The sequence below is a fragment of the Aulostomus chinensis genome, chromosome 8 (assembly GCF_037954235.1).
Source record: "Aulostomus chinensis isolate RoL2024-O1b breed Wild chromosome 8, RoL_Achi_v1.0, whole genome shotgun sequence".
Taxonomy (NCBI): Eukaryota; Metazoa; Chordata; class Actinopteri; order Syngnathiformes; family Aulostomidae; genus Aulostomus; species Aulostomus chinensis.
In genome coordinates, this window is record NC_141327.1 from 14564717 (window position 1) to 14579190 (window position 14474).

At 41.3% G+C, this 14474-nt stretch overlaps 2 protein-coding genes across 3 annotated transcripts; both read left to right on the top strand.

Moving 5' to 3' along the window:
* Positions 1-33: 33 nt before the first annotated feature.
* On the top strand, positions 34-8663 carry LOC147257301 (putative ATP-dependent RNA helicase DDX5). Its single transcript, XM_086211127.1, has 13 exons — positions 34-229; positions 1676-1856; positions 2427-2523; positions 2686-2819; positions 3019-3084; positions 3792-3933; positions 4063-4223; positions 4461-4633; positions 4793-4903; positions 5032-5093; positions 5216-5275; positions 6752-6973; positions 7131-8663. Exons 1-13 carry the CDS (start codon positions 189-191, stop codon positions 7577-7579), a joined length of 1899 nt encoding a protein of 632 aa, XP_086067253.1. The 5' UTR covers positions 34-188; the 3' UTR covers positions 7580-8663.
* Positions 8664-8995: 332 nt separating this feature from the next.
* polg2 (polymerase (DNA directed), gamma 2, accessory subunit) lies at positions 8996-14433 on the top strand. Of its 2 annotated transcripts, none has more exons than XM_086211130.1 (8): positions 8996-9904; positions 10545-10646; positions 11572-11672; positions 12462-12650; positions 13040-13177; positions 13593-13673; positions 13929-14029; positions 14158-14433. In XM_086211130.1, exons 1-8 carry the CDS (start codon positions 9418-9420, stop codon positions 14321-14323), a joined length of 1365 nt encoding a protein of 454 aa, XP_086067256.1. In that variant the 5' UTR covers positions 8996-9417; the 3' UTR covers positions 14324-14433. The 2 variants fall into 2 exon arrangements, with proteins under 2 accessions (XP_086067256.1, XP_086067255.1); XM_086211129.1 differs by having other exon boundaries at positions 8997-9904; positions 10545-10650; positions 11567-11672; positions 14158-14429.
* Positions 14434-14474: the final 41 nt, after the last annotated feature.

Here is a 14474-nt window from a genome sequence, read left to right on the forward strand (position 1 = left end):
CAATACGCGCATTGATATAATGTTATCCGCCTCGCCTGACCTCACATCCGTCTCTCAAGACAGACTTTTGTCTGTCGGCATTTTCTTTTATTTTCTCCGTGTCGTCTTTAGTTGTTGAAATTATAACCTATTTGTTGACCAGTCGACAACCGACAACCCCGTCTATTACCGCAGCTTTCTGCTACGCAATGCCCGGGTTTTCAGACAGAGATCGTGGCAGAGATAGAGGGTAAGTCGGCAGTCAGTTATTGGTTTCTTATCTTTTGTCGAAATGAACGGCGTACATTAGCACGCGGCTTTTAGCTTAAATATTACCAGCATATTCCCCCCCATACATTATATGGTTAATTTCACTGTTTGTTATTTAATTATGTCCATGCATTAAATTGAACTTTGGAAAACTAAACGTTGCAGCTAAACGTGTTATAGCTGGCTCTTCCCGGTTTCTCTTCCGATTAGAGGTAAAATGGCAGCTGACGACGATTCCGCCTCGGCGTCCTGCTGCGGTTCGTACGGCAGCCGTCTGGTAATCCGGACATGTGACGCAGTGGTGTCTCTTCCTGCGGATGCACGTTACACTCCGATATTTGGGACGCAGGGGCCCCAGTTATTGTTTTAAACAATTTGTGTTCAGTTCAACAGTGTCACCTATAAGCCGGGTACCGAGGGCAGAATGAATCCACAAGGTCATGTTTTCTCCGACGAATTCACGTACCGTGAGTCAGGGGACTGTCATTTGATTGTTTACCTGCAGCTTCGCCGGGGAGTGTTTCTAAAAATACAAGTTCAAAGCCAAGGCCTTTATTTTACATACTGTTGCTGTCAAAGTCAGTAACTCTAAATTGGAACTAACTTTATTGGTTCGTTTCATAAATAAGCGTGACATTTACCGAGTAACTACTTAACATGACTTACAGAAACGATATTGATAACTATACAATCTTGCGATCGATTGCAAGCCAATCGGTTTGTCTTGTTACATCATCATATTTGTGAAATTGGAAAAGACTACTCATTTAAAAACAAAAAGGAACCGTGTATTTTATTGTCAGTTTCACAGTCTTTGACTGGGGAGATGAAACAGTATACAACATAGTCTTGGTTTAAGCTAGACTGTTTAGGCTAGGCACACCAAAACAAATGTCAACATATCAAGTCTAAATGAGAGTGGAGAACCTCTTTATAACATCTTCTTTGAATAAAAAATATATATTTGGACCAATAATCATATCATATCAGTGTCACAATAGGTAATTGTTAGGTAGGTAAGTGTGATTTTTGATTTTGTCCATTGTACAACATTGTGTCAGTGTAGTGATGCTGTGTAGCCAGACGAAGTGAAACAATATATTGCAGTAGCAATATTTGTGCCCCACCATTTTACTTAAACAACTAACGATAACTGTTGAAAAACAAGTGCTGATGGAAGAAAAGACTGGTTTTGTAAACATAAAACTGTATGACTCCCTGCATCCATGTCCAAGCAAGGATGACCTTGATGACAATATGAACGAGGTCTTACTTTTATTTTGAGAATGCCTTTCTTGAATCACATAACCTCTCATTTTCAGTTCGCTGTTCAGCATTAGAATGTGTTGAATGCTGAAAAGGCTCTATAATAAATGCTGTAGCTGATTGTGCTTTCATATGTGTTTTTCTTTTCTTTTTGTATTAGGTATGGTGGAGGCCCACCTCGATTTGGTGGGGGTGGAGGAGGCCCGAGAGGGGGACCTCCCCCTGGAAAGTTTGGAAACCCTGGTGACAGGCTGCGAAAGAAGCACTGGAACCTTGACGAGCTTCCAAAGTTTCAAAAGAACTTCTACCAGGAACACCCAGATGCCACCCGCAGACCACTAGTAAGAATGGTTTCCCTCTGTTTCTTTTTCTTTTTCACATTTATATTTTTATCAAATATAAATGGTTGGTTTTTCTCAAGGAGAAAAACAATACTGTTTAATCCAAATCTCATAACTATGGACTTTTATTTCTGTTTTCTATGTGGACTTTGTGTGTAGCAATGGACCAATTTATTAGCTACCCAAATAAATAGAATATATGTGTACGTATGTTTTGTGTTTATTTATGTGTATAGGTATGTGTGTGTGTATCTATGTATGCATGTGAGTTTATATATGTATGTTTGGATCTATGTGTATATACATGTTTGTATATATGCATGTATATATATTTTTTTTTCCTCAGGAAAAAAAATGCAATGCCTGTGCAGAAATGCCTGCTTTTTATTATTTGTTATAGTTCATTTATTTTCCAAATTTCAATTCCAAATATAATCATTTTCATTATTACATGATATTGGCTTTGCAAATGGAGCACTGGACCCCTTGCCGTCACAAATATCAGCATCAACCACCGAAACCACTTCAGTGTATTTGTATTAACTTTTTATTTGCTTCCTCTGTTTCCAGCAAGAGGTTGAGCAGTACCGAAGAAGCAAAGAAGTTACAGTCAAAGGCAGAGATTGCCCTAAACCAATCGTAAAATTCCATGAAGCTGCGTTTCCAAGTGAGTCAAAATTCATGTTCCACCATCCTAATCATGTAATAATAACACGTTAACAACATGTTTTTAATTGAAGTGAAAAATAGTGCAGCTAATCCTCTCACTGTGAGAAATTTAAGTCTTCCTCCTAAACGTACATGCCTTCATTTTATTTATTTTTTCTAGGCTATGTCATGGATGTCATTGTAAAACAGAACTGGACGGAACCAACTCCAATTCAAGCTCAGGGTTGGCCAGTTGCACTCAGTGGCAAAGACATGGTTGGCATCGCTCAGACGGGGTCTGGTAAAACCCTAGCAGTAAGTGATCAGTTATGATTGTGAAACCACCTCTACTGTGCACCTAAATTCACGGTCAACCCTGCTCACCTATAACTTTAAATCTTTAAATACTTTCTGCAGATTTTTGTGGGAGTAAGAATCTGATGTCAGAGACAAGTGGTTCTCATTTGGAACAAGAATGTAATAAGATTTGCATTCACTGTTTTTTCTTTGACAGTACCTCCTGCCTGCAATTGTCCACATCCAACATCAGCCATTTTTGGAGCACGGAGATGGACCGATTGTGAGTACACTGTCGAACATGTCCTCATAGTGTGTGATTGTCAGTTGCGTGAATAAATGAGTCACCTTTCAGACTCTTTTCATGAACAGGAAGAGTTGAAGGCTTCTCACTAAAGTTCTGATAAGACTTTGTCTGTAAACGTCTTCTAGAGATGTATTTCTCCACTTGAAAATGCATTTATTTTATTTGTAAACTGCAAAAAAATCACAAACAAATGCTGCTATGTTAGAGTTTTAATGTCTGTATTATGCTTTACATTTTTGCAAGAAGCAAGGGGCAGTTAGATGTTAACAGTCAAGCTGAGATCCTGTGAGGTGATGAAAGCCTGCTATGTTGAGCTAATCAGGCTTTATATGGTAATGCAGAGCCTAGAAGTCATGAAATTTAAATTTGAAAATTTTCCAGTCTTTAAAAGTTTTGGGAAAATAAATGACATGCCATTTTTGTATTTGTATTTTTTTGTTTCTGCATAGTCTTTCCCCAGTATGACTTGAAATGTGATAGATGTTGATCTATAGGTTTATTCTTGTTTTTCATGTGTACATGGAGGATTCAGAGAATCCATAGTCATCACACTTTGCATCAAAAGCATGGAACTTAACTACTGAGCATGAATGAAGCCTGCAGTTTAAACGGGACAGTTGTGGTGTTCTTTCTTGAAGGATGCGCTGATTAGGTTTTTTGGTTTGTTTTTTTAACTCCTTTAGTGCTTGGTGTTAGCACCAACCCGTGAGCTGGCCCAGCAGGTGCAACAAGTAGCTGCTGAATACGGCCGGGCCTCCCGTCTGAAGAGCACCTGCATCTATGGCGGTGCACCCAAAGGACCTCAGATTAGGGACCTTGAGAGGGGTAGGATTTTTTTTTAACTCTTTTTTTATGATTGAAACATTACATTGACTGGTTGAAGTATTTTTTAATCCGATCAGAGTCTTCAGGTATTTAAAGATTGATATAATGTGCTTCTTCTTATTGTTTAAGGAGTTGAGATTTGCATCGCTACCCCAGGTCGTCTCATTGACTTCTTGGAGTGCGGTAAGACTAATTTGCGCCGTTGCACTTACCTTGTACTGGATGAGGCTGACCGCATGCTGGACATGGGATTTGAACCACAGATCCGAAAGATAGTGGAACAAATCCGGGTGAGTTTTATCATTTCCTTGCATCAGGGATAATTGACAGTGTTATGAGTATAATAAAGAAAATGGTCAAAACACAGTCCTGTATCTTGCTACTTTTTAAGGATTTCCTTGAAATGGAATGTAAAATGACAAATCATTTGTATTTTACATTAGGTAGCTTAAATAGTAGAGTGTGAGTGTGACTTTAACTTAGAAGCATCATAATTGTGTTCAAGTCTTCCCTCTTGTCTTTATCAGCCAGACCGTCAGACCCTGATGTGGAGCGCCACTTGGCCTAAGGAAGTTCGCCAGCTGGCTGAAGATTTCCTGAAGGACTATGTACAAATCAACATTGGAGCACTGCAGCTCAGCGCTAATCACAACATCCTTCAGATAGTTGATGTTTGCAATGACATGGAAAAGGAGGACAAGTAAGCAGAGGATTCCTCCCTCTTTAGTTGCTCAGTGGTTTAGCTTAGATGGGAAAACTCTGCATCAGTCCTTTTCTGCAGGGTCTCGTTCCTCTCAAAACCTTGCTTCCATGAATTAGATTTGCGTAGTATTTTAATTCACTGTCTCTTGTTTGTCAGGCTGATTCGTTTGCTTGAGGAGATAATGAGTGAAAAAGAGAACAAGACCATTATTTTTGTGGAGACCAAAAGGCGCTGCGATGAACTTACCAGGAGGATGAGAAGAGATGGGTAATGACATAAATACCTCATTTTATTTATAATTCTTCTTTTAAGGTGTTAAAGATTGAGTTGTGTCAAACAAAAATAATAGGACACAAACCTGTAATACATTTTTTTCACCAACTTTGTCATCACAGGTGGCCAGCGATGGGAATTCACGGAGACAAAAGCCAGCAGGAGAGGGACTGGGTCCTTAATGGTAAAATTTAATGACTCATTAATCATAGAAATAAAAAAAAAAAAGGATCTGGATTTTGTTTTTGATAATCAATGTCATAAACTGCACTCTTATTCAGTAAATACTGTCTGTTTCCTTTATAGAGTTCAGATATGGCAAAGCTCCGATCCTCATCGCTACAGATGTGGCCTCCCGTGGCTTAGGTTAGTACGTCATTGAGTAGCTCTACTTCCCTATCAGTGTTACACTTATTTTAAAGAAAGTGGTATTGCTTTCTTTAACTTCTCTATGCATTTTCTGAGTTTTTCTCACCTTAAGGTGGAGTCTTTGTGGCAGGCGCTAGGCATGACAGTCCCAGGCCTCGAGAGGGAGAAGGATGACATATTGGAAAGGCTCAACTGGCTTGCCACCCAGTGGGCCTAGAGAGGTGAAAGCTCTTGTGTGCCAGTGATCCTCAAAAGGCTATGTGGCTAAGCCTTTGTCTCTGACATCTCGTTGAAATACACACACATCTGTTCTCTGTCCATGGATTTCACCTGACAAAGGCCATCCAGCTGTTTCCAACTCAAACGTTTAAAAAAAAATTTTGATATGCTTGGAGCTGTGACTTTTGCCTTGCATGCTGTTGTGTCAGAGAGCGCTGTATTGCAAGTCACGTGTTTGAGATTTGGAACAATTGTTAACTTTCGGAGCTTGTATCACTTAGCATGGGTGCTTGTGAGCCTGTCAAAGCTTTCAGTTGTTTGTTATTTTCCCGTCAAAGTGCTGGATTTCTTGAAATGGAGAGAGCAGTTTGAAATCTTGTATTTGTCTCTGAAAATTGATGAGACCTGGCACATGTGTTTAGGGGGTTAGCGGGAACATCTAGTGAGAGAAGAAAGAGTGAGACAAACCAAAGTTCCTCCCTCGCCTGCGTTTTATAGTCATGTCGAGACCTGCCAACGAGAGACATTTTCTCAAGTGAACACTGGCTTCTTGGGAGATCTTGCCTTGATGAGACTGATGAAGGGGGCGGGGGGATTTTTCTGTGTTCACTGATGGGGTCCCACAGGGTTCAATGGTTGGGCCTTTTTCTTTTTGTTTTTTGTTTTTTGTTTTTCTTCCCTTTTTTTTTGTTTTTTTCCCTGGAGGTGGACCCCTATCAAATTAGTACGTGGTCTATTTGGTCTTGGCAAGACATGCAGTGCGGCCTTTTAATATCAAGCTTCTTTTGAGAGTGTACTGGGAAAAAATCTACCACTGAATGGTCCCATATTGGCACATGAGGAGGCCCCAGTGCATAACCTGGCCCAACTGCGTAGAAGCTCCTGGATGTCACTTGACAATTTGTGGGGGATTTCGCTGCATTGGGAAAGGACTAGTGAATGCATACTCCTTAATGGTAAGACTTAAATCCATTTCCTCCCTTGGTAACAAAGGGAGACAGTGTCTTTTGGATCATTTCATTATGGTAAGCAATTGGAGTGTGCATCGTTTCTCTCTTCCCACAGTAGTATTCCCATGGATTAGATGTTTACACAGAATTATGTTGCTTTTAACATATTTCCTTCGCAGCCTAATCACCATTTCTTCCCCTAGCCGTTTGTTCGCTAACTTTTCCCTTTGATCTGGCTGTTGTGGTGTGCAAAATCCTGTGTGGCCTCCATGTTTTGTTTTGCCACACTGCAACACTTTCACAGATGTGGAGGATGTGAAATTTGTCATCAATTATGACTACCCTAACTCCTCCGAGGATTATATCCATCGCATTGGACGCACAGCCCGCAGTCAAAAAACGGGCACAGCCTACACCTTCTTCACCCCCAACAACATGAAACAGGCCAGTGACCTGATCTCTGTGCTGCGTGAGGCCAACCAGGCCATTAACCCCAAACTGATCCAGATGGCAGAAGACAGAGGAGGTAAAAGCAGAAACTTTTTTGTACAGATAGATGGAGGTACACCCAGATAGATACTCAGTGTCAGCATTTCTTGAAATACTGAACCTACAATAAGGTATCAGTAAGTCTGTGCCCTTCCCCCATCTCACTGTCCCTCTCCTGTCTTAATTTCCTGCAGGTCGTGGACGAGGGGGAAGAGGTGGCTACAAGGATGACCGCCGAGATAGGTATTCTGGAGGTGGGAGGAGCAATAACTTTGGTGGTAGTAGCTACAGGGACAGGGACAGTGATAGAGGGTTTGGCAATGGGCCAAAGGGGGCCTTTGGAGGCAATAAGGCTCAAAATGGTGGCAACTATGGAGGCAACAGTGGTAACTCTAGCGGTAACTATGGGAACAGTTATGGCAACAGTAACGGACAGGGAAATTTTGGTGGTCCAGGGAATCAGGGTGCCTTTGGTAACCAAAGTTTCCAGGGCCCCCCTCAGTTCGGGGCCATTCAGAGGGGCTCTCAGAATGGCATGAACCACCCGTTCCCTTTCACCTCTCAGCCGCCACCACAGGGCCAACAGCCACCACCCCCACCACCGATGGTGCCCTACCCCATGCCACCACCTTTCCCACAGTAGATGATATACGCACAGCATACGGAACCAACTTGATTTCTGTTTAGTCTCAAAATCTCACAGTATGATGATTTTTATTATTATTATTATTATTATCATCCTTTTGAACTGTTTAACTTTGTTTTGCTTACAGCAGGGTTGAAATTAATTGAGTAAACCCACAGCATTAAATGGAGTCATAGAAACAACTCCTCTTGTGCAACTATGATTGGTGCACTTTTCCTTCACTGTCTTTTGTTACATTCCTCAGTAATTTATTTTTACTAGGTAATGCAGTGTATTCAGTTTGTGGTATGGTTAAATTGATGTTATGAAAATTATATTGAAAGGGTCTGTTGTGGCCCTTTTAAATAAAAATAAGGAAAGGGAAATGTCTTGTTTGTTTTGTTTAGAGTCTTGTGGTAAAATAAATGTAGCCAATCAAGATTTGGATCTCAGAGCTTCAAAATATACACATCTGAACCTGACTTCAATGATGGACCCAAACACACAACCTAACCAGCTGAAAGCAGGCGGCAAGGATGATTGAGTGTACAGAAATACATTTTGCATTTATAAAATGTAATGTTAAAATGGCAAACCCAGCGCACATTGTTGAGCTCCACGTTTGAAGCCCCCAACCTGACTTGACAAATTATCATAATGTAGCTATAAACATATTTTTTGTGCAGTATAGGAAGGAAGCATATGGATGAAAAGTCACTTATTTTACTTATTTACTTTTTAAATGTTGATTGCAGTGCACGTGTTGATTATCTGAAAAAGGTCATTAATCTGCTGATTCATTTCTGTATGTTCAACATAGGACACAATCGTTTTCTATATTGTCTTTTTTTTTTCAAAAAAGATTTTTGTTCCTTTCTTTGAATTTGTTTTTGGCTGGCTGCAGTGTTGTCTTTAAAAAAGGCCCCTCTTTATGGCAGCAAAGAGTAGGTAAAATATCTCAAGAAGCATTTTTTTCAGACAAGACTTGGAATAACATTTTCGTGTTCATATAGCTATGTGATCAAAATAAATATACCAAAAACAATCACAGGAAACGGCAGTTTGAAAAAGATTTTTCAACGTGAATAAAAATTATGCAGTATGCTATTTGATTAAAAATTTACACCATTGAACAAAATATTGTGACCTTTTTCCTTTTTCCTGTATTGCCTGGATAAGATACTTTGGCATATTTTTTTCCAGTACCAAGCTCCAAAAACTATTGGTAATTACAAAGCTGTTCAAGCTTGAAACTGTTTAAGCTAAGTGGTCATCTACAGCGAGTAAACCTCAAAGAATAACTATGTACATGTAAGGAAAACACACCTAGGTGGGCACCCGGCTATCTTTTGAGGGGAGGGGGGGTGTATTTGGGATAAATTCATCTAATCACGTTACATACTCCGATCCGCAAGGTGGCGATGGAGCACCTCAAACTTTGCGAACCGTCACTAAACGAAAGAAGAAGCACCTCCGGGTCATATGCAACCCCCCTGAATTCGAAGTTGTTCTGCACAGATATATATAGAAGACTTATTTATATCTATGGTTGTTCTGTTTGAAACAGTGTGACTATACAAACTTCAATTCCGGTAGAGTTTAGAGTAGAAGCCGTGTAATTCGCTACTATTCGCGGTATGTGACGGTTTGACTTCATGCTAGCAACCGGCGCTTCTATCAGACGAGGATAGCACCGACCCCTCAGTCCGACTGAGCTCCATCTGCCTCAGGGGCTTTCATTGGTGCCATGGTCTCCACCAGTTTCGCCGAAGTTTACCGAAGAATTTATCAGTTACTTATGGAGCAGTTTATATGTCTTCTCATGAGTCAATAATTGTTGCTGATTTAAGTTACTGATGATGTTGAGCCGCGGTGTCAGAAGAGTCCTGTTGAGGCTTTCCTCCACACGTGAACTCCGCATCGCCCCGCTGGCTCAAATCAGAGAACGCTGCGACGCATCATCGAACCAGGACCCGGACCAGGACCAGTTCATGACTTTGATGCAGCTCTTTGTGGAAAGGCACTATATTTCACCCGGCCAAACTAATATGGAGTTCGTCAGGCGTGGAATGAACTGTGACTACGGACCTTTGGGACTGGAACTCAGGAGGAACGTATTGGACCAGTGGTGGCGCTCGGTGACCGGGTCCAGGGTCCAGGTGTTCGGGATCAACACTCGCAGCAGCAGTCAAGACACAGCGGAGGGTGGTTGGGGGCACCTTAGGATTGTTGAAAACCTCAAAGAACTGCTGGAGCATGAAGAGCTGAGCAAAGAGCAGCTCATCCAGAAGGCCCGCCTGCTCCTGCAGAGATCCCTATCAGTCAGATCCAACCTCCTTCAAGGTAGAGTTCTCCACACAGGCACTTGGTAAAGCAACATTTTAAGTATAAAATACATCAACCATTATGCTTCCAGAAGTGTTAACGTATATCCTATATACTGATTAATATTTTTTATGAACTGAGGTGAGAGATAATAACTCTCTGTGCTTTTTGGACTCTCGCTTTAATCTTTTGTGACTAAATGTCTTTTTTTCATTATTATTTTCACATGTCAGAGAGGAGCCATCTATGATATCAAAACAGATTAAAAAAACATCCAACCCTCCCCTCTCCTCCCTCATCCCAACCATGACGCTCAAAAGGCAGAAGAACATGCACCAATTTGACGATGTTGAGTTTATAAAACAATGCAAAATTGTGCCTCGCTGCAAACATCTTAACTTAAAAAAAAAAAAAAGCAAAACATAAAAAGGCATTTTTAACCCAACATAAATCAAACAATGTTCTTCACCTTCTTTGCATGATGACTTATTAAAATTATCAGATTCATGAGCCTTTAATAAAGAACTCGTACATTAACATTGTTTGCGCCAATCAAACCAACTCTGATCAAATAAGGAATTCTCCTATTTTCCTGCCTTTTTTGTGACCTAAGGTCGTGTCCGTGACCTGCAGGTGTTGTGCTCTGGTTTGTTCTCAGGTGCTCTGGAACAGTTCGTGCCCTCGTTTGAGCTGGTGAACAGGAAGCTGCCTTTTGGCCTTGCTGAGACCGGTCTGTGTTTCCAGCCCTCAGATGGCTCCGGTTGGTGAGGCTTCATCTACGCTCCGTTTGTGTGTGTGTGTGTGTGTGTGTGTGTGTGTGTGTGTGTGTGTGTGTGTAAGATGCATGCCTTTGGAAAAAAAACCTGTAAGCTCTTGGAATTAGTACCATGTGGATGAGAAAACATCCAGAACACAAACAAGCACACAGTTCAAAGATGATGCACAAATGTTATATTCACCGTTACCTGAAGACAGAATCAAGCCTCAGAAAATTCTTGAACACCATCAGTTTGAGATCCCTCACCAGCTCAGTGGGAAAAGGCCATGTGAGGGCTCAGTAAGTAAGAAGGAATTAAGTAATTCACTGATTGTCACTTATAAGTCACGAGTAAGGGGGAGGCATGGTTCAGTGGTAGACTGGCTGTTTAGCAACCGATGGGTCGTTGGTTTGATCCTCACTTCCCCTGGTGACCATGTCCAAGTATCCTTGAGGAAGATACTCGACCCCTAATAGCTCCTGATGGCCCTGCAACGGACTGGTGACCTGTCCAGTGTGACCCCCAACTCTTGCCCAATGTCAGCTGGGATAGGCTCCAGCCCCCCCCCCCCCCCCCGACCCTTAACGGATCAGTGATATAGAAAATGCATGGATGGAAGTCCTGAGTAAAATGTTGAAGTGGATTCTTAACTTGATGATATCAAAGCTTTGGGTTGTTGGGTCGTAAATTACTATTCTGGACTGTGAAGCTCCTCTTCATGGATTTTGAAGTTTGTCAATAAGTTCATGGTGTTTTACATGGTTCATTAACCACTAGAGGGCAGACTGACCCCGGTGCTGTCAGGAAGCATTTCAACAAGAGGATGGTTATATTTCATCATAGAAATGTCCAATTAGAATACAGTCTCCAGCCAGACAATATGGAATCTGAAATTATAAGATCCCGTCTGTCTGTGTGTCAGCCCAGCTGAGGTCAACCAGGCGTCTCTCGTGTGGTTTTGCTTGCCTCGTACTTCTCCCCAGTGGCTGGATCACTGGACACGACAGAGGCTGAAGTGGTGGAGGAAGGTGAGTACTCAAGAAGCAGAAAGTAGAACGAAAAAAGAAAATCAAGGTAATCAACAGAAGGATTTAGATGTCAAATATCTGATTGTTGGACATTCTTGATAAGTTAATAATAGAAAATCTTGCTCAATATTGTTCACAGCAGTGCAGGAAAAAGGAAATCGTTGATGTTGCGATATTGCAAGAAATAAACTTCTTCCAGGCAATATTCAAAACATATTTAATGACAGTGAGGAACCTCATCAGTGGAGAGCATTTAAATGAAAAACAAAACAGAAATCATCCGTGGAATGCGCAGGGTGCAACTTTAAGGGAATGTTTAAGGCAAAATCCACTTAAGACATACAAAAACAATCATGTTTGGAGGTATAGATATGAGGAAGCTCTACATTATCGACACAAACCCTTTTCAGAGGGTGGGTGGGGTAATGAATAAAAGCAAGGAGCCGAATATGAACTGTAAATGTCTTAAGTTAAGAAATGGGAAACGGATAGAGTATCGAAGTCTTGACTTGTCCCTACTCCTTCTCTAATTATAATAAGTAAGAACATTCAAATATGGAGTCTGAGTTGACACTATTGATACTTTATTTCTATTTGTTTTTTTATCATAATTTTCATGTTTGAAATTAAGGAGTCCTTCATTGAAATATAAGAACCAGAATTCCTCGGTTGTAATGGCTTAAGATGTGTAATTCAACTCTTGGAGGAGATTGAAGTGTGTTGTGAAGATTCATGTCCCGTGAATGTATGAGAGGCCATGTCTCCTCATGCTAATCTGTCCTTGTCCAGTTCGCCCTGTCGCCCTCGGAGTTCAGCAGCAGTGATGTCCCAGAGGTGGAACTAGAACAGGCAACGACTCGCGGCGTGAAGATCGTCTACAACTTCCCATGGGGTCAGGAACCCCTGGAGAGCCTGTGGATCCGAGGAGACGCAGAGCTGCTGTGCGCACGCAAAGGAGTGTACTCCAAACTCAAAAAGGTCAGTTGTGTCTCCGTGTCCAGTCCATGTTTGGAGTCAGGTGCAAAACAAGCGTCAAGTCGCCGCTCGATACTTCCCGAGGAGTGACTTTGAATGACACCTTGTCAGAAGATGTTAATCAATACAGTTGTCGATTTGTAATCTAGGTACTATCATCTTGTTTTGGCTCCAGTGTCAAAGCAGGTTTTTTTTACGTGGAAGTCTGTTCTTAAGTGACCATGTTCTACCTTTCCATCCATTTTCCGTACGCCTGTTTACAAAGGAGGTTCCGATTTTACTCGTATCAAAATCAAAAGGAACAAAAATACACTCTCTACTCATCCTCAGTGTTATTTTTGTAAGGATTTCCTTTCCATTTGATGTTGTTTGTCTTTCTACGCTTTCTTTAGGGTCGAGATGGGCGCAAGTCAGTTCCTCACGTGGTCTCTGTTACCGGGAACATCGACCGTGGTTTGATGGCCTTTCTGTTCAACTCACTCCAGTTACTCAAGAGGGAAGACATCAAACTGAAGCTGCAGCACAGGAAGGTTTGAGAGCTTAGCCCACCTGGTTTTATGGGTTGTCCGTCCACCAGTGAGACAGCAAAAAACTTGTTTTGGTGGCTACAACTCTAGAATTCACACACTAATTTTGACAAACTTTCACACAGATGTGTTACAGCATGAAGTGATGACAGTTTTAGCAAAAGGGTCAATTATAATGTGATGTCATAGTGTGACACAAAAAGACCCCCCTAAAGCAATGACTAGAGGGGGAAAAGAGTTCCACTTTGCCAGAAAAGACATTTTAAAACAGTTTTATCAAATTATTTCTCAAGTTTGCTCTCCAAACAGTTTATTATTTGATTCTGGATTAACAGCTGAGCCGTGCAACCGTGTAGTTCTTTTTAGCTTGCTAGAGTTCGTTTTTCTGGGTTCTGCTTTATTGTTCCACTGATTGCAGGTTCTCAAGTTGCACCCGGTGTTGGCGCCGGTCAAAGTGGCTTTAGCTATCGGCAAGGGAGCCACTAACGAGCTGAGGCAGGTAAGAGACTCTACACGTCAGTCGTCAACTGTTTTGCCTTGACGAAAGTGTGTGTAAATATACACATTGAGTGACCTGAATATTAAAAAATAAATAAATTATTCATGTTCTATAGTGTGCATGACATATAAGTGATAAAATCACTGTAAAAATATGTGATTCAGTTAAAGAGTGATTGAGTTAATCCCAACTGAAGGACTCAAAACTGACTTGTGTGGGTGTTAAAGGTCATTAATACGTAATTCCTTTTTATAGATTTGCGAGGGTCTGCTGCAAGAGTTTACAGAGGCTGAAATATCCACCTGGCCTGGATATCTTGAGACTGCGCAGACATCAATGGAACGACTGAATGCAAAGTGAAATACCGTTTTTGCATTTTTTTTTTACACCACGCAGTTTCACTGGTTGAGCTCAAACGAAGGAGCCGAGTTTGTTGATTTGGAGCCTCATTCGTCTGATGTGTCGCTGTGTCGATGCATTCCAGGTACGATGAGATGGGAGTGCTTTTCACCGTGGTCATCAGTGAGAGTACGCTGGAGAAGGGCCTCCTTCAGGTGCGCAGCAGAGACACCACCATCAAAGAGACCATGCACATCTCTGAGATCAAGAATTTCCTGTGCAAATATATTTCTTCTACAGACAACATCTAAACAGACTGTTTTAAGAATAAATGACATTCTGCCTGTCAGCGTCATTCTTTGTACAAAATCATTCCACGTCTAAAAGTCAAGGACTTGAGAGAAATGTTTCTGCTTCAAAAGACAAGAAAATGTATTCTAATCAAGATACTCAAGCCTTGCA

Excerpts from the sequence above, each read along its gene's own strand:
- LOC147257301 (XM_086211127.1), top strand. The coding sequence starts at position 189 with ATGCCCGGGTTTTCAGACAGAGATCGTGGCAGAGATAGAGG. Across the intron at positions 2,524-2,685 it reads CCATGAAGCTGCGTTTCCAA|GCTATGTCATGGATGTCATT; the intron begins GTGAGTCAAAAT and ends TATTTTTTCTAG. Across the intron at positions 4,634-4,792 it reads GACATGGAAAAGGAGGACAA|GCTGATTCGTTTGCTTGAGG; the intron begins GTAAGCAGAGGA and ends CTTGTTTGTCAG.
- polg2 (XM_086211129.1), top strand. The coding sequence starts at position 9,418 with ATGATGTTGAGCCGCGGTGTCAGAAGAGTCCTGTTGAGGCTTTCCTCC. Across the intron at positions 11,673-12,461 it reads GGCTGAAGTGGTGGAGGAAG|TTCGCCCTGTCGCCCTCGGA; the intron begins GTGAGTACTCAA and ends GTCCTTGTCCAG. Across the intron at positions 13,674-13,928 it reads CCACTAACGAGCTGAGGCAG|ATTTGCGAGGGTCTGCTGCA; the intron begins GTAAGAGACTCT and ends TCCTTTTTATAG.